This window comes from Centroberyx affinis, unplaced genomic scaffold (genome assembly GCF_046629955.1).
Source record: "Centroberyx affinis isolate AG114_WGS23_722 - 3 ecotype Tasmania unplaced genomic scaffold, CSIRO-AGI_Caff_v1 ptg005101l_1, whole genome shotgun sequence".
Lineage (NCBI taxonomy): Eukaryota > Metazoa > Chordata > Actinopteri > Beryciformes > Berycidae > Centroberyx > Centroberyx affinis.
In genome coordinates this window covers 57,501-77,220 of record NW_027282526.1, presented here as the reverse complement: position 1 = coordinate 77,220, position 19,720 = coordinate 57,501, and the positions used below count along the sequence as shown (strand labels likewise).

General features: G+C 40.4%; 1 protein-coding gene across 1 annotated transcript in view; it reads left to right on the top strand.

The window, feature by feature from the left end:
• The first annotated feature begins 7,739 nt into the window (after window positions 1-7,739).
• Window positions 7,740-19,720, top strand: part of abcg2a (ATP-binding cassette, sub-family G (WHITE), member 2a) — a 27,918-nt gene continuing 15,937 nt past the window's right edge. Inside the window, exons 1-5 of the mRNA XM_071546057.1 lie at window positions 7,740-7,850; window positions 9,947-10,077; window positions 16,767-16,826; window positions 18,112-18,226; window positions 19,659-19,720. The exon at window positions 19,659-19,720 is cut by the window's right edge and continues 91 nt beyond it. Of these exons, the coding sequence (XP_071402158.1) occupies window positions 7,794-7,850; window positions 9,947-10,077; window positions 16,767-16,826; window positions 18,112-18,226; window positions 19,659-19,720 (425 nt within the window). The 5' untranslated portion in view covers window positions 7,740-7,793. The remainder of the gene's footprint in view (window positions 7,851-9,946; window positions 10,078-16,766; window positions 16,827-18,111; window positions 18,227-19,658) is intronic.

The window sequence follows — 19,720 nt, the reverse complement described above, 5'->3', positions numbered from 1 at the left end:
ATGGGGGGTGGCAATGTAGCTTGGGACACACACACACACACACACACACAGGACATACTGTATAAAGTGTGTGTGTGTGGTGCCTTGTTATATAATAACTCAGCTGAATGACATATCCCCCATATGTCATTCAGCTGAGTTATTATATAACAAGGCACCACACGGAAAACTAAACTCTCTGTATCTCACTGGTTCATTTCAGGCGGTGATCCTCTGGTTCCTTGTTTTTTTTTTTTATTTTGTTTACATTTCATTTAAAGGGGGAGAAGAAGAGTGAGAAGTGAATCTGAGAATATTTTTTTTTTTCGTTGATATGACATCTAAACCCCCCCAGTCATGACCTTTGACCTTTACAACACACAAAACAAATTGTGGTAACACTTCACAATAAGGGTACATTAATTAACTTAATTAAGAGTTAACTAATGTGTCTGGTAATCATTTACTACTGGTGTTCATGTTAACTAAGGTATTCATTTATACATTATTTAATAGTCATCTTTATAAACTATTAAATAATGTATAAATTAATCATGTTAACCTTAGTTAACATGAACACCATTAGTAAATTACACATTAGTTAACTGTTAATTAAGGGTTAGTTAATACTTATTAAGCATTAACTAACCCTTAACTTAGTGACTCTTATTGTGAAGTGTTGCCTGTTTACTTTGCCTTTGTAGGGCAGAAGAGTGTTTGGATTAAATATCAGAAAGTAGAAAAAATATAACAAGTTATCTGCATTTTTAGTAATTTTTTTCAATAAGAATTTAGCAGATTGTCACTTTAAAGTTTCACCTCATCCTGTAGAAAATAAGAAAAGAGAAGGCAGTGCTGTTGAAAGCTGCTGGTTGATTGACAGCTGTAGGTTTTCCCTCTCAGTCGTCCAATAGCGTCGCTGGAATCCGACTCTCCCTCCCTAACGAGGTTAACGAGGCGTTCAGGTGTCAGCGTGTAAATATGGAAACTGTAAAGATTCTTCACATTCTGCACGTGACCGCAAGGTGACGCACAACACACACACACACGTATACACACATACGCACACACACACACACACACACACACTCAAATATTAACACAAGCAAACACACAAACTAAAATATATGTCAAGGACACCGAAATGCCCATGACACAATTCTCACAACTAAACATATGAACTGATGCTCTCTCTCTCTCTCTCACTCTCTCTCTCTCTCTCTCTCTCTCTCTCTCGCACACACACACACACACACACACACACACACAGGAACCTGACCCAGAAAACCTTGTGACCGGCTGTCTGTTGCCCTCCAGAGAATGTAGTGATGTCAGAGGCCCTCTGTGTGTGTGTGTGGGTCTGTGTGTGTGTGTGTGCGTGTGTGTGTGTGGGTTAGTGTGTGTGTGTGTGTGTGCTCATGCTGTTCTGGTCGAACTATCCAACAACAAGGCCAAACTAACATCAAGTTCGCCCCAGAAAATGTCTCTCATTCCTGCAAAATCCCCCTGGGCGCTCACCCGGTGTGTGTGTGTGTGTGTGTGTGTGTGTGTGTGTGTGTGTGTGTGTGTGTGTGTGTACCCAGCTTCTTTGTTGTCCACCAAGGAACTTCTTGTTCTATTTAGATTAAAACCCACATTAACTACATGTAGTGTATGATCAACTTTGTCAAGAAACTTAAATATATCATTTAATATTGAATAAATTCTATCAATAAATTACATTATAAAGTTTACATAAGTTGCCTTGATATCTGTGTGGAGGGAAAGTCGTCATGTCGCCCCCTGCTGTTCAAAACTGACCATTAAAATGAATTGGATGGGTTCAAGCTGCTGATAATTTATAATCAATTATTAAAAATCCCCCTGTAGGGAAATGAATGATGATTGAATGAATAGTTTTGTACAAAGAAAAAAAGAATCTATATTTATTTTCCCATCGGGGGATTTTTAATAATTGTTTATAAATTAGTTACTTCTTGATCTTTCATATATCAGACATTCACCTGGCAACGTTTCATGCATTCTGACCAATCAAAATTGTTGAAATCTAACAGGGGGGCGGGACTTCCAGGAACCAACAACACTACAGCCCTGGCCTGCTGCTGTGCTGCGTGATTGGACGACGGTGGCAGTGACATCATCGGTGCGAACCAGTAATCCCCCTTAATTCATGCAAAATCCCATTAAAATTAAGTGAGGGAATTTTTAATGGAGGAGACCCCATCAAAACCTCCTTAAACTCCCCTTAAAGTTTGACTGCTTACTTTCTAATTTAATGTAAGATTCATGGGGCCAGGAACTTCCTATTAATAACTCATTAATATCCTGTAAACCTGCACAAAAGGCATAGAAAAATCCCTTAATTTCTGGTGTCTCTGAATCAACCCATGAATAAATCCCTTATAAACCCATGATACTAACCTTACTTTTTTAAAAGCGATGTTATTTTTAATGGATAATTAATGTTTATGTAATGGAGAAATTAAAGACATTTCAGGGATAAAATTAACGGGTTTGGTTTCATAGTGATGTTGTGGTCTGTTATGGAAAAATCTCGAGGAAAACTGCAGTAGATTAATGGATTTTAACAGCAGCAGATCCTTTGACCCTCTGAGATCTCGATCAACAAGTTCTGTCAGTGTTGTTGCAGTTCCTCCTGCTCACCAGTAGAGGTCAGTAGATGAGTTTAAATACACTCACCGGCCACTTTATTAGGTACACCTCTCCATATAACTTAATAATAACTTTTTCCTGCACAAACAAAGTTACAAAGTGCTTTCCATAAAATAAAATAAAAGATAAGAAGAGCAGTTACAATAAAACCTAACAAAGGGAAAACAAAGCAACTAAGTAACGAATAAAAGAGGCAATAAAATGCCTAAAAGAAAGAGAAAACACAGGTAAAAGGGGTGCGTATAAAAGAATAAATCAATAAAACCATAAGACAGCCTTTGTATAAAAGTGAGTCTTAAGAAGTGATTTAAAAGACGATACTGATTTTGCTGCCCGAGATGCTCGGGCAGGGAGTTCTACACTGAGGGGCGCGGACCGAAGAGGCCCGGGCCCCTGTGGTAATGAGATGAGAAGGAGGAACGACTAGAAGACCCCTGCCCTCACAGGGAACCAGCATATCTAAAGGAGCCTGTCCCTGTAAGGCCTTAAACGTCATCAGTAAAATCTTAAAATCAATTCTACAACTCAGCGAGGATGGGTGAGATATGTTCCCGTAGAATTAGTCAGGAGCATGGAAGCAGCGTTTTGAATTCACTGGAGACGGGAGATTGTCTTCTGGCTCGGCCCTGAAGTTCTGTAACATCCAGCATTTAATTTCTGCAAGACAGGACATGATATGAGTTAAACTGACTGGACATATAACTGGGTATCATCTGCATAACGATGCATTTGGATATTGTGTCTGCGAAAAATGTGACCCAGGGGCAGCAAGTAAATGAAAAAAAATAACGGACCTAAAAAAACCCAACTTAATTGTATCCCTTAAATGTCCTTCATTTCTCATTACATAAACATTAATTATCCATTAAAAATAACAGCTTTAAAAAAAGTCATGTTAGTATCATGGGTTTATGGATTTGTTCATGGGTTGGTTCACAGAGACGCTAGAAATTAAGGGATTTTTTCATGTCTTTTGTGCAGGTTTACACGTTATTACTTATTAGTTATTAATGGAAAGCTCCTGTCTCTCTGAATTTTACATTATATTAGAAAGTAAGCAGTCAAACTTGAAGGGGTGTTTAAGGGGTCTCCTCCATTAATAACTCCCTTAGTTAATTTTAAGGGGATTTTGCATGAATTAGGGGTGAATTAATGTAAATGAATGGGTAACACTTTAATATAAGTATAAGTTTAATAATAAGGGTCACTAAGTTAAGGGTTAACTTAGTGACCCTTATTGTAAAGTGTTACCAATGAATGAAAATGTAAGATTATTTTAAGGCATTAATGGTTCATAGAGAGGGGAAACAATGCAGCTTAAGTTCTTCTAAATGTACAATTCATCCAGGAAAGCAGAACATTGCTGTCTACTACAATGTCTGGACTATTGTAGCAAAAAGTCTCTTCAGTCTGCTGCTTTATAATAATAATAATAATAACTTTATTTGTATAGCACTTTTCTAAAACAATGTTTACAAAGTGCTTTACATACAATAAAACCCCCAAACAGTGATGTGAAACTACCACAATGAATGATAGAATAAAAATAAAATAAAATTATATATATATATATATATATATAATAGAAAACAGGAATAAAAGGTAATATATGAGGTAAACAGGTACAACTAAAAACACACAAACAAACAGAGATACAATTAAAAACAGATCGATACTTTACATAAAAGTGTGTGCCGAAAAAGAATTATAAAAAATAGGAATAAAAGGTAATACAAAAGATAAACAGGTACAACTAAAATATATATATATATATACAGTACTGTGCAAAAGTCTTAGGCATATGTCAAAGAAGTTGTTTCTGAATATCAAATAAAATCTACTGACACACTAAAGTAGAAAAAAAATAAACATCTAAGACTTCTAAGAAATTTATATAAAAAATCTAGGGTGCCTAAGACTTTTGCACAGTACTGTATATATACTGTGTTTCTACCATGATCTTCTATGATTGGCTGTTTGGAGGAGCAGCAGGTGTACCTAATAAAGTGGCCGGTGTGTGCGCACATTTCGCTGCAGTGTGGAACCCTAAACAGGAGCTAAAAACTGCAGAAAGGATCACAGGAATATTTACTCCATCTGTTGTCATGGTGCTGTGACCTCTGACCTTTGACCTCCTTGCTGTTGACTTGACTTCATATTAATTCATGCTTGCAGTAAGGTGTACTGAAAACAGCGCAAAATTTTACATAAAAAACCCCCACTAAAACCAGAAATCATATACATAACTAGAGCACATTTGTACACGTGAAACAAGACAAAGTATAAAAATATAACGATTAAAAAGAAATTAAAAGTAAAAAAAAGTCAAGTCTATTGGTTGCTTGTGATGCTGCTGATGTACTGATGAAGTGAATTCTACTGTTTGTAAAAGTGACTTGCAGTACTGTGGTTTGGCCAGTAGATGGAGCCACTGCAGCGCACACATTCTCTCTGCTATCTACCGTTATGTCATACACACACACACACACACACACACACATTTTCTTTTGTCGTTTATCTCCCTCACCTTGTTTTTCTTCCATCTCGCTCATTGTTAACGCCGGGTTCCTTTCACTGATATTATTCATACTCAAATTATTTCACTGAGATTCTTCACATTCTTCACATTTTGTTTGCAAATCTGTAAATTAACTACAGCCATGAGAGAGAGAGAGACAGAGAGAGAGAGAGGGAGAGACAGAGAGATAGAGAGACAGAGAGAGGGGGAGAGAGAGAGAGAGAGAGGGAGAGAGAGAGGGAGACAAAGAGAGAGAGAGACTACAATTCAAATTCATTCTAATGTTACAATCCATCCAACATTTACAAGACGAGAGAGAAAGAGAAAGAGAGAGACAGAGGGAGAGAGAGACAGAAAGAGAGACCTTCCAGTGTGTGAATACATACAGTTCCTGCCCCCCCCCCCTCCCACACACACACTCCTGCCCTTCTCCCTACTTCTCTTATCGTGCCATAACGAGTCATAACGCAGCACTTTACACACTCACACACACACTGACACACGCACACACACACTCAGCCAACTGCTCTCTATCTCCCGATCCAATCATTTTCTCTCTCTTTTTATCTCATGCATACCTCTCTCACTCTCACTCTCTCTCTCTCTCTCTCTCTCACACACACACACACACGCACAGTAATAACTACAGTCACTTGTTCCATGGTGTTGGATGTACATCAGCGTCTGTTTTTGTGTCTTTCTGAGAGATTTTCTGGCTTTTAGCAGGTGAGTGACATTCTTCATCATGTTATAAAGACAGATTTATTTAAGTATTTATCTGAGTATTTCATCACTCGGTTGACGTGAACAAATCTCTCGTTCACGTCAAAGTTCAAACTTTATTTACAGAGCGCTTTTTACAAACAGGCTATTCTTATAAGCACAGAAATACAGATGTAAACAAGGAAATTCAAAACAAGAACATTACAAAAACCCAGAAACGCTGCCTGTGTGTGTGTGTGTGTGTGTGTGTGTGTGTGTGTGTGTGTGCGTGTGCGGTAAATTTATTTGCATTTACATTACATTTTAACCATTTATCCGCTCCTCTCATCCAGTGACAGTAATGGGGTCAAAGGTCACAGGGCAGATATACCTGTGACCCTGGAAGGACCTTTGAGTTAGTGACAGGTTTTTTAATTTTTTTTTTCCTTTTTTTGTTTTTTCTTTCTATTTATCTCTATTTTATATATTATTGTAATTTTATTTTTATTATTATTATTTTCTTTATTTCATTTTCCTGAATTTCTTTTACTGTAATCTGTAATCTTTTCTCCTGTATGAAAGGATATGAATAACATTCCATTGATCAGTCTGTCGCTGTTGTCGGGGAAAAACCTCGAATCAGAAAGTTTACCTGATTGGTTTTTGGAAAAGTTTCATAAAGCCAAGAGCAGCATGAAGTCAAAGCATGAAAATCACCTGAAACTGATCTGCTGTCAGTTTGTTTCTACAACCGGTTTCACACTGGAATCACTTGAGTCAATTTGACTCCATTCAACACTTAACGTCTCGAAAAACATGATTAACATTATTTTTTCAGCTTGATACTTGATGACTTTTGAAAACTGGTAAACATAAAATTTGATATGTTTTCAAGCTCCTGAACACAGTTTGCATAAAAGCCTTATAAAACCAGAGAAAATATAAAATTTTTACACATATTTTCTTTCTCTTTGTTTTGACTGATACTGAGGGAACTTTCCAGTGCAATTTTTGATCTTTAAAAAACATTCCCATGCTTCAGGGCTCATAACATAAGATGCACAGTTTTATCAAGTTTTTATAGTTTTATCTCACCTGAAGATTTTCTGCCAATGAGGCCCTGTCAGCTCTTTGAAAAACTATTTTAGTGACTAATTTACTTTTTATTGGTGTTTTTTCCATTATTGGCTAACTGCTATGTGTTACTTGCTGGTGTTCTGAAGTGTAAAGTTAGGGAACATTTTCAGTTACAATCATTTTGTTGTAGGCTTAAATTGCTGGGGTCAATTTGACCCCAAACATAAAGGATGTCTGTTAATTTTAACATCATAGGAGGGTTAATATGCTTCAGTCAAATCAAATGTATCTTGTTGAAACACTGTTAGTCCTGCAGGCAGAGAAACCAGCTGGCATCACTTCTAATTTGAATAACAGTTTGAATTTCCATTCATTTTCTTAATTCACTTGTTATACCTGATGAGTTTTATATTTCATAATAGTTTGTAATAATTCATAATGAGGTTTCATTTTCATCATTTAACTTTGCATAATTACATTCTTGCAGCTTCTCTTCTTCTTTTCTGTAATTAACTTTCGATTACCTTCCATTAATACAGCAGCCGACCAAGCAGAATCAGAAAGGAAAAACTCTTTAAAGCTCTGAGTCATTTCTGTCTCTTCTTCCTGTGTTTATCATTTTATTTCATCACTGTGGTTTTTCCAGAGTAGGCCTGTATACCGGCTGGGAAATGAGTTTTTGAAAGCCAGAAATCGCTGAGTCACTGGTATTGATCATCAGCCGTATCAACCACACAGACATATTATGGTCTGTTTGTAAAAGTCTGACTTGCTGTCTTTTTTAAGCTGAGGTAAAGTGAAACCCGGACGTGGATCTCGTCTGCAGGAGGGAGAGAGGAAGAGGATGTCGGACAGCCGAGAGATGAAGGAAGCCGGGCGGAAGGGAGACTCCAAACAGCAGGTGAGACAGTAGAAGCAGCGGGTGAGACGGTAGAAACAGTAGAGACAGTGGGTGAGACAGTAGAGACAGTAGAGGCAGCAGGTGAGACAGTAGAGACAGTAGAGACAGTGGGTGAGACAGTAGAGGCAGCAGGTGAGACAGTAGAAGCAGTACAGGCAGCAGGTGAGACAGTAGAGACAGTAGAGGCAGCAGGTGAGACAGTAGAGACAGTAGAGGCAGTGGGTGAGACAGTAGAGGCGGCAGGTGAGACAGTAGAGACAGTAGAGGCAGTGGGTGAGACAGTAGAGGCGGCAGGTGAGACAGTAGAGGCGGCAGGTGAGACAGTAGAGGCAGTGGGTGAGACAGTAGAGACAGTAGGTGAGACAGTAGAGACAGTAGGTGAGACAGTAGAGGAAACAGTAGAGGCAGTAGAGGCAGCAGGTGAGACAGTAGAGGAAACAGTAGAGGCAGTAGAGACAGTAGAGGCAGCAGGTGAGACAGTAGAGACAGTAGAGGCAGCAGGTGAGAAAGAGGCAGCAGGTGAGACAGTAGAGACAGTAGAGGCAGTAGGTGAGACAGTAGAGGCAGTAGGTGAGACAGAGGCAGCAGGTGAGACAGTAGAGGCAGCAGGTGAGACAGTAGAGGCAGCAGGTGAGACAGCAGAGACAGTAGAGGCAGCAGGTGAGACAGTAGAGACAGCAGGTGAGACAGTAGAGGCAGCAGGTGAGACAGAGGCAGCAGGTGAGACAGTAGAGACAGCAGGTGAGACAGTAGAGACAGCAGGTGAGACAGTAGAGACAGTAGAGACAGCAGGTGAGACAGTAGAGGCAGCAGGTGAGACAGAGGCAGCAGGTGAGACAGTAGAGACAGCAGGTGAGACAGTAGAGACAGCAGGTGAGACAGTAGAGACAGTAGAGACAGCAGGTGAGACAGTAGAGACAATAGAGGCAGCAGGTGAGACAGTAGAGACAGCAGGTGAGACAATAGAGGCAGCAGGTGAGACAGTAGAGACAGTAGGTGAGACAGTAGAGACAGCAGGTGAGACAGTAGAGACAGCAGGTGAGACGGTAGACATTAAAATATGTAATAACTTCATCATATCTTATTTCTACTGACATTATTTCACCCATTTAAAGAACAGAATGACTGGCAAATGGGATCCAAAAATCCCATTAATTTTCATAATAGGAAAAAAAGAAAGAGAAAGAGAATTGGGAAAACTGTACTTGTCCTTTAACCCATCTATCTATCTATCTATCTATCTATCTACTGTATCTATCTAGGCAATGTTCCTATAAACTCAACTATCTTCAAAAACTGCAATCCAGGGTTTGACCAAGTCAACTCTGCTCGAGTCCCAAGTCAGTCTCAAGTCTTGAGGCTCGAGTCTCAAGTCAAGTCTCAAGTCTAAATGTAGATTACCAAATCAAGTCCAAGTCATTAATGTCAAGTCTCAAGTCTAAATGTAGAACAGCAAGTCACGTCCAAGTCATTAATGTCAAGTCTCAAGTCTAAATCTAAATGTGGAGTGAAAAGTAGAGTGAATGTAGTAAATGTAGAGTCAGAACAAATCAAGAGTCCAGTATCAATTTAATATCTTAAAGAAAACAAAATATCTAGGACTTTTCAATGCAATATGGTTTTAATAGGATAAAAACTTGGTAAGAGCATCATGAGTTTGATTTCTATAATCAGTTTCAACTTCAATAAATTCAATCATTCCATACAAATTCAGAAAACAGAATTTAAATTCAGTCGTCTGCTGGAACAAATCTCATCACTTTCAATCTGAGTCATTTACACAAACACAAGATCTCAAGTCAAGACTTTAGAAACCTTTTCAAGTCATCAGAGTACAAGTCAGAGTCAAGTCCCAAGTCACCAGAACCCAAGTCAAGTCTCAAGTCTTCTCTTCATGCAGTCAAGTCTCAAGCAATCAAAACTGTGACTCGAGTCCAAGTCATGTGACTCGAGTCCCCACCTCTGTCAAAATCTGTAACATTTACAAGCGAAGGTCTTAAAGAGCCACGGTCTGCTTTGTTTTCATTTTGTCAGATTAGGTAGAACTGTTTTGTCTTTTTGTCTTTTTGGAGTTGTGACTGTTGTTGTTCCTCCAGTCTGCAGGCCCGGGCCGGCCCCTGCACGGAGCCACGGTCAGCTTCCACAACATCTACTACAAGGTGAGAGAGGGAGGAGGCTGCTTGTGCCGCAGGAAGGCCGCCACCAAAGACATCCTCATCGACCTCAAGTGAGTACGCCGCTGTTTCTAAAGCTGCGGCTCGGGGTACCCAGAAACGGGTCACCGGGCTGTTTCTGATGATGAGGGGACTGGTGTGTTTTTAACAAGCCTTGGTCCTGGTGTGATGGACTACATGTGGATGTAGGACGGATACGAACATGCCCGTTTGTTCTTGCCCACTTATACGCACACTTTAAAGGTGCTAAGAGTATAATTCTTACATTAGACCATCGCTGAGAAGCCTGTCAGCCTCTATCGGCCTCTACTCTGCATCCTCCATTGTTTCTCCTTCACCTGGTGGATCTGGAGGGAAATCTGCTGGATCGCTTCGCGGCACAAAACAGAGAAACTCAAACCGCATCAACAGGAAAATCCAAGCTCCGCCCACACTGTTTGATTGACAGGTGGTCTGTGGGACGCGCAGTGCAGAAACGCCACAGCAGCGAGCGCTTAGCTAACAAAGATGGAGACCAAATCAATAAAACAAACACCTCGCAGGTAAACACTTTAACCAACAAATCAATAACCAGCCAGTTAGTCATGAAGCTGAAGGTTTGAGCTGCGACACTGGATCACATTTGCTTTCGCTTTAAGGGAGAATTAGCTCATTACGGCTGGATAGTCTTCATCTGGAGTTATTGTGTTTGTCTACGTGCCGACAGTAGGTCAACGTGACACGATCAAAGGCTGCTTGGATCAAACACACACACACACACACACACACACACACACGCACAGACTTCCCCACTTTTGCAGGCAAAGGAAGGAAATTCTCTGTTTCGTGGGGCTCAGCAGTTGGTTCCCCCTTTCTTACATATGCACACACACTTTAAAGACAAATCACTCAGAAAACAATAACTCCCAGCTCTAAGCCAAAATAGACACACTGGCTGAATGCTAAACTGCTTTGAAGCTCTGTGTTTTGGGAAAGTGAAGAGTGTCAGAGTTCACAGAAGCAGAAATGTCTGTTGTGCTGCTAGTGGGCTGGAAAAAAACATTCTTCATTAAAGCTGCTGCTTGTAATTTTAGGAAGGAAACTTTTACCTCTGAAATGTAAAAAAAAAAGGTTTAGGATATACAGGTAACTAACTGGAGGATACACAAATGTATTGAAAGCAGGTGGCACTTTGGAGTTTTAGTTCTTCAAACATTTCTTGGAGGCAGAGCTGCTGTGGAGGCAGAAATAATCTGATTGGTTGAGTTAAACCTCAGTGGGCGGAGCCAAAGAACCACAGTTTTTCTGGCGAAGTAATGATAGACTGAAGCTCAGTGAAAAAGACAAGAGGTAAGAGAGGAGGAAGCTAATATTATGAAGCCTAGCGCTCTGCTACTAACTATGCTAACAGCTAGTTAGCCTAGCTTACCTTCCAAGTTCACGTTCAAAGTAGCCACTCAAGCCTATGCTGCCCTACAAAGGCAAAAAACAAAAGAGTGGCCATTACCCTTTTGTATATGGTTAGATTTATGGTTTAGATCAGTGGTTCTCAACGTGGGGTCTTTAGACCACCAGGGGTCCTTGAGGGGGTTCCAGGGGGTCCCCAGCAAACTGATGAAGTGTTAAACTTCAGCATTATTTTATTTACAAGAAGTTAACACAATTAGAAAATGTAGAAGAATGACTGTTTTATCATAGTTTCTCTGTTATCTCTCTACCTACAATACAGATAGTCATGGAATTCTGGACAAAATCATATCTAACAATAAAAATATTCTCAGATTTTGGTTCGAATGGGGGTCCGTGGCTCTAATGTGGACTAAATTAAGGGTCCTTCATATGAAAAAGGTTGAGAATCACTGGTTTAGATTTCATATCCACAAAAATTTTACCCAAAAAATCTGATTTAATGACAATTTTCTTTCTCTGTACCAACAATACTTTTGTCGCAGCAGGAAAACTTTGAAATAATTTATTTTTCAGTTTCACTACTCAGTTACTGCTGTTTGGCTTTATAGGGCAGTATAACCGTCTAGGTTAGCTAGTTAGCCTAGCTGACCTTCCCAGTTCAAACTAGCCATACTAGCCTATAGCTATTTAGGTAAGCTAGTTAGCTAGCTGCTGACTTTCAACATCATGAATGCCATGGGCATGAATGAATCAAAACAGAAGTTATTGCCATTTATATTTTTTATTTATATTTTGACCAGAGTTCCTTTTTTGCCATCCAAGTTTGCCAGTTAGCTAAGCTGCGCTCTGAAAAACTGTGGTTCTTTGGCTCCGCCCACTGAGGTTTAAATCAACCAATCAGATTATTTCTGCCTCCGAGAAATGTTTGTAGAGCTAAAACCCCAATTTGCAAGCAGGTGCTTCCAGGCCGGTTTGGTCGTTACGACAATAAAGTAACTGTAACAGAAATTAAACTGCACATGGAAGATGTTGTGTCAGACTCAGTAAACATGTTTTATAAGGTTGACCCTTCCTGCTGGTAGGACCGCTATCTTTAAAGTGTTTATAGCGAATTTTGATTTTTGCATTGTGTTTGATGAATACAACCTGATACTAGAAAATATTTTGAAAATATAAATGAATTCTAAAAAGCAGGGTTTTTTTTTTTTTTTTTTTTTGGATCACTGCTTTTTAGAACTTTGTTTTACTAGCAAGTGAAGAATCCAAATCATTTTCTCGTATCATTTAGTCTGTTCATATCAGACCTCTGTCCTTGCAGAAATAAAACTTGTTTTCTGGTTTGAGGCACTGACTGACTCTACAAGTTCAAACACACACTGTGAACCTTGAGCCCTAACAGCAGATAACACATACTCACATGTGTATAATTATAGCACAGTTTATAGTGCGAGTATAGCATAGGTAGCATATAGTAATGTAGGAGAGATGAGTGCAAAATATAAAAGACCTGTTGTGTATCATATTTCTAAATCCTGTTTCTTAAGCCGGAGAAATCTTTGGTGATGCCACGTCTGTAATCTGTACAGTGAAAATTCTGGCACAAATTACCTTCTGTACTTGTCAAACTCTTAACTAATCCTGCACCCATCAAACTCTTGGCAATTTTGCTCTAGTTTTTTTTTTTTTTTTGTCTTTTTCTTCTTCTAGATGTGCAATTTCTCTCTTCCCTCTCTTCCTCCTGTTATGAAACACGGAGGCAGCAGTGAAATCTGTAAAGGAAGAGATTTGAATTCGAATTTTCAGCTCAAACTTAACGTTTTGGTTCGCAAAAAAAAAAAAAAACGGCAAGTGAGGAACTGTAAAATCTCGACAGTTTCATCCCCCAGCTCTGGTGATTTTCAACAAATTTCATTTCCCAGTGTGAATGCTTTTCATGAAACACAGACGTTTGCTTTTCGGTCCCATATGAAAAGGGCTTAAGGCCTGTCATAAATCTATATCTATGCATTGTTCAAACAAGCATATTGACTTGTGTACGTTTTTTACGTAAATCTATTTTAGCCTCCTGTTTGGAACACCCCTAACATCTACATTTCTTTATCCTGTTATGACTTGGCTTATATAACTGTTTCTTTGTGCTGCCCAAACACAGGCTTTGTCTCTGCCTGCCCTCCTGATTTATTGTTTTTCTGGAGTGTTTTAATGTGCATTGATCCCTGATGAAGGGGCTCCATCCAAAACCGTAAACCCAACCAAGGTGCCGATTCGATCCTCTTCACCTCTTCTTGAATTTATTTTACTGTATGGTTTAAACGCCGACACCTCACTCACTGCAAATGATGAAAGACATCTATTGTGCCCGCTTCATCATGTAACATGCAGTAGCTCAAAGTGCAGTGTGTGTGTGTGCACAGTTTTTTTTATCAGGAGTCATATTCCCTGGTCTTTTATTGAGTGTAATGATTGACCAGTGTGTGTGTGTGTGTGTGAGAGTTGAAGGTGGGAGCTGCCCGGCTGTCCTGCAGGTGCAGCAGAGGAAGCGTCCTTGTGAAAGCAACACAGGATATTTACTGGAGTTGTCGACTAAAGTTCAGGATGTGCTGCGCTTTGACGGTGCGTTCACTGCCGGCGCGTTCAGAGCGGTTTGTACAGACTCTGCAGCGCTTCCTCTTTTAGTTTTGGTTGGGTTGTTGGTTTGTAACGGCACTGAGACGCCTGAAAGTGCGAGTCTCTTCCTCTAACAGGAGAACTGTTGCCTGATATCAGACAGAATTGTCAACTCGTTCCACTCCATTTCCATCTTCAGTCTGACATTGCCTCCACTCTAACCGATTTACGATTTTCCCTAACCAATCACTAGAGACCGACGTATCCGCCTGAATCTAACGTCATTTTAAGTCGACGCTGATGCGTAGCCATGACAACACCGAAAGTATAGAGCATCTTTGACAACACGGAGCCAAGTAAAAACAAAGTATTTCAGATTTCAAAGTAATTGGTACTTTTAATGGATTTAGAACAGCCTGGATAGCAGCGTCTATCTTGTCTATAGCGGTCGCCATTGTTGTTATTACTCCTCCTTTCCGGCGCACAGCTTGACAACAGCTTGACAACGGCGTTAGTCCCGCCCGTGGCACTGATTGGCTAATCGTTAGTCCCCCCCGGCGCTCATTGGGCCGATCATTTTTCAACCAAGAAACCGCTGCTTCATGTCACGATGCCAGACCAGAAGCAGTCAACTGGGTGGAGTGGGCGGAGTCAAAGGTCGGGACCCAGGCAAGGAGAACTGCGGTGCGGTTCGGAAACGACCCCAAAACCGCGGGATTATGGGTAGAAGGAGACGGATGCGGTTCCTCCTGCTCGGAAAGCCTAGCAGAACAAAATGAAATCTGGACCGATGCTCATATTCATCTATTTCTTCACGTGTTCTTAACTGGTATGAACACCACAGAAGAAGAGAGAGACAAGTGCATAAAGTCTAGTCTCTAACTAAAACTCTGTCATCTTTCGTTTACAAGCCCTTGGGCCGCGTTCAAAGCTTGCACCGTGATGTGATGGTGCAAAATGTTTCGCTCCCAGCGGCGTGAAACGTTTCGCAACAACTTCGGAGGTGCGTTCGATCCCGTTCGGGGTGATTCTGCATTTTGCAGGACGCACAGAATCGGCAGAATCGCGTTGCAACCGGACGTTCAATGCATTACCGTTTCCTTTTGAACTTCCTGTTTGCTGCACTAACGCTAACGGGAGCATATCTATGTTCCCAGGGTCCTAAGTTCCCAAGGTCCTATGTTCCCAGGGTCCTAAGTTCCCAAGGTCCTAACCCAAACCCTAACTCTAGAACTGGAGAACATAGGACCCTGGGAGCATAGGAATGACTCCACTCACGCCAACCTGGTTCACTTGTAATTGGACAGTATGAACCTAAATGAACCAAATACAAAGGCTTTTCCGTTCGGTTCAGACCAAGGAACAGTAAATGTAGTTGTTGCTGCAGTTTAACAAAACTCTCCAAACTTTATCTTTCTCTGGTCTACATCCAAACATCCCATTACTTAATCACTGCTTAATCTCTGCTTCTCCTCCCTTTTCTCCTCCACAGTCCTCCCACTGTTCTGCTCTATTCTCTTCTCTTCTCTGCTATTCTATTCTGGAGCTCACTGTCAGCTCTTTGTCTTCCCAGGTCATCCGGTCGGTTGTCGTTGTGTAATTTTCACTTCCCCTTCCCTCTGAGGTCCGACACCGCGCTGCCAAGGCCGCCGCACGCTTCAGATCTGCACCGTCATGTTTATCAGTTTGCTGCGTCATGATTCAGTTTGGGGTCATGTGGGTGTAAGGCAGCTTGAAGACAGGGTGACACATCGTTAAAGGCTCCTGAAACAACAGTGAGATGGTCAGATACATTAGCAGCAGCAATATAGAGGTAAAATAAAGGAAACACAGACATAAAGGGGCTCATTCATAAAACTTACCGATATCGGGCCGATATCGTCACGGTGTTTCCTCATTCATAAACGTGAAATATCGGGACGTTATTAGCGTTACCGTTTTCCCCGTTCCCCCACCCCTTTTGATAATTTACATATTGTGAAAGTGATTCATAAAAGCACACTGCACCAGAAAAAATACCACCTGTTCTAGTCAGACGGTATATTGTAGAAATGAATGTTAACTAATGAAAATGGATATAAATTATTTAATAATCAATAGATAAAGTTACATTGTATCCCAGGGCATTCATTAGGCTATCATTGGACACATGTGAAAATGTTTAATAAATATGACACACACTGGCTTTGCAGTTATTAATCACCACTCTGATTGCGGTTGTAAACACCAGTTTCCATCTGATTTTCAGTTTATCATGATAAAAAAGAGAAGATGACCATAAGCACGTCCCATAAACATTTGAGCAGCTGCTGGTTTATAGGTTTTCATCAGGTGACGATCACCACTGATCAATTCATAATTTCAGTAAGTGACATAATAAACTTAAATAAACAGTGTGGTTTGGTAAATGAGCCTGCTAGCAAAACAAAACCGCACCGTCATGGCTGCCGTGTTAAAAATAACCTGCAGAGTCATGTTTTATGAGATTGCCGAGTCATGATATGACAGAGCCTGGGAGGAAGTCCTGACACACACACACACACACACACACACACACGCACACAGACAGGATGAGTCAAACTGTTTCATCAGACAGCAAACTCACGATATTCAAAAAAAAAAAAAAACCTCTGTAAAAACCTTTTTCACTGGTAATGACAATGAATTTCAGGTTTCTCTCTCTCTTTCTCTCTCTCTCTCTCTCTCTCTGTCTCTCTGTCTCTCTCTCCCTCTCTCTCTCTCTCAGTGGGATCATGAAGCCCGGCCTGAACGCCATCATGGGCGCTACGGGAAGCGGCAAATCATCGTGAGTGTCGCAAGTGTGTGTGTGTGTGTGTGTGTGTGTGTGTGTGGAGAGAGGGGAAGTCAAAATGCTGCTGTCATGCTTTGCTGATTCTGATTATTTGTAACCTCTCTGTGTGTGTGTGTGTGTGTGTGTGTGTGTGTGTGTGTGTGTTATTTAAGTTCAGTATTTCACTCTAGTCGACTACCCTACCTGTCATGATTTTCCTAAAACTCGTAGGATTATGCAAATGAAGGCTGTGACTGAAAACCCTAGGGAAAGTCACATGGTGTGTGCGGAGCTTTAAGGTTTTGCTCACAGTTCAATAAATGAAAAATTGTTGTTATGAGTCGGGAATTGAACCCAAGCAGGGTACTGACCTCTGACCCTTTGAGCCAGGTGATGTCACCTTCTATAGAGTACAACAGGTGGTGACATCACCTGGCTCAAAGACCAGCCAATAGCAGATGGCCAGTTCAGTATACCTACTTTTCACCATTAGGTGTCAGGCAAAGATTTGGGTTTGGGGTTTAGTCACTCTTTAAGTAGAAACCAAACCCAATCCCTCAAATGTCCTTAATGTCTCATTACATAAACATTAATTATCCATTAAAAATAACACAGCTTTTAAAAAAGCTAAAAAAAAATAAGGTTAGTATCATAAGGGATTTATTCATGGGTTGATTCACAGAGACACTAGTATTTAAGGGATTTTTCATGCCTTTTGTGCAGGTTTACAGGTTATTAATGAGTTATTAATGGAAAGTTCCTGTCTCCCTGAACTTTACATTAAATTAGAAAGTAAGGAATCAAACATTAAGGGGAGTTTAAAGAGGTTTTGATGGAGTCTCCTTCCATTAATAACTCCCTTAATTTTAAGGGGATTTTGCATGAGTTAAAGGGTGAATTAAGAGTATTTTAAGGGATTACTTGAATTCAAATTCAAAATTCAAATTCAGAACAACTTTATTAATCCCACTATAGGGGCAATTAGTTACGAGCAGCTTGTTGTACACAGAAAAACACAGTAACACCCAACAACATGCAAACAAACAATACGCCAAGGAGCTAAAATGTGGAATAAAATCTATAAATAATGTTGATAAATAAATAAATAAACTTGGTAAACACAATAAAAGATCATATAAAAAAACCCCCAGAGCATTTAAAAGTCGGATTGCAGAGGGGGATAAACGATTTTGAATGGCGGTTCGTTTTACAAGCAGGTAAAACATAACGATAATAACATAATTCCAGCTGTGGTGATGTCATCAGAGTTACAGGATGTTGTCGTGTTGTCCTCATTCAGGTTCCTGGACGTTCTGGCGGCCCGGAAGGACCCGGCCGGTCTGACAGGAGAGGTTCTGATCGACGGAGCGCCGCAGCCGCCCAACTTCAAGTGTCTGTCCGGATACGTGGTCCAGGTCTGTCCCGCAGACACACGGCAGCTTCCTGGGCGGGACAGTGAGGGGTTCGATCACATCTTCAGTTTGATTTCTTTGGTCTGAACCCAGGGTGGAAAACTTGACTTTATTAGGGATTTGAAAGCTCAAATACATAAACATCCACTTTTTTTTTTTTTTTTTTTTTTTTTTTGTAATGCATAGCAATCCCACCCTCCTTTAATTCCTCTCGAACCCACATATGGTGCAGCCTAACTAGAAAATAAAAGAAAAAGAAAAGAAAAAAGAAAAAGAAATACATAGATATAGATGCATAAGTTGAATGTGAGTAGACTGATAAGAGAAAATGGTAACACTTTACAATAAGGATCAAGTTAGTTAATGCTTAATAAGCATTAACTAACCCTTAATTAACAGTTAACTAATGTGTAATTTACTAATGGTGTTCATGTTAACTAAGGTATTAATTTATACATTATTTAATAGTTTATAAAGATGACTATTAAATAATGTATAAATTAATACCTTAGTTAACATGAACACCATTAGTAAATAATTACCAGACACATTAGTTAACTGTTAATTAAGGGTTAGTTAATGCTTATTAAACATTAACTAACCCTTAATTAATGTATCCTTATTGTAAAGTGTTACCAAGAAAATCAGTATTATAATCATAATAAAATAAGATTACATTTGCTGCATTTTCATATTTGGTTCGTTTAGGTTCAAACATGACAAGCCAGCCAGAGCTTGTAAACAAAAGTCACATGACTCACAAGTAGCTTGTTTATTGGACAGAGCTTTAACCTGTCTTTGGCAGCCGGGGAAAACAAATCCGGTTCCAGTAACTTTAACTAGACTTGTCTGTCTCTTCTTCTGTGGTGTTCAGACCAGTTCAGAACACATGAAGAAGAAACAGCTGAATATGAGCATCAGTCCGGACTTCATTTTGTTCTGCCAGGCTTTCCGTCTCCTTCTACCCATAATGCCTTGTGTTTCGGGGCGGTTCCCTGTAGTTGGAGAGTCAGTTCTCTTGTTGGAGGACTGAGACTCTCGGTGCTGTTATTTGGTCAAAGGTCAAAGGTCAAAGGTCAAAGGTCATCGCTCCCACCTGGACAAACCTGCAGATTTTGAATTAATGAGAAATAACATTAATATTGTTGTTTTCTGGTGTGTTGACTTGTGTAAAAAGTAATAAAATGAAAGGCCTGTACAGAGTGACACACTGACTCCCTCCTTCTCTCTCTCCTTCCCTTCCTCCCCTCCTCACTCTCTCCTCCATCTTTCCCTCCTTCCATCACTCTTTCCTTCCCTTCCTCTCCCCCCCACTCCTTTCCTTCCTCGCTCTTGTATCTCCTCCCTACCTCCTCGTCTCCTCTTCTTTCCTCCCTCCTCCTCTCTCCTCTCCTCCCTAACTCCTCCTCTTCTCTCCTACCCCCCCCCCCCTCAGGATGATGTCGTCATGGGAACCCTGACAGTCAGGGAGAACTTCACTTTCTCGGCGGCGCTGCG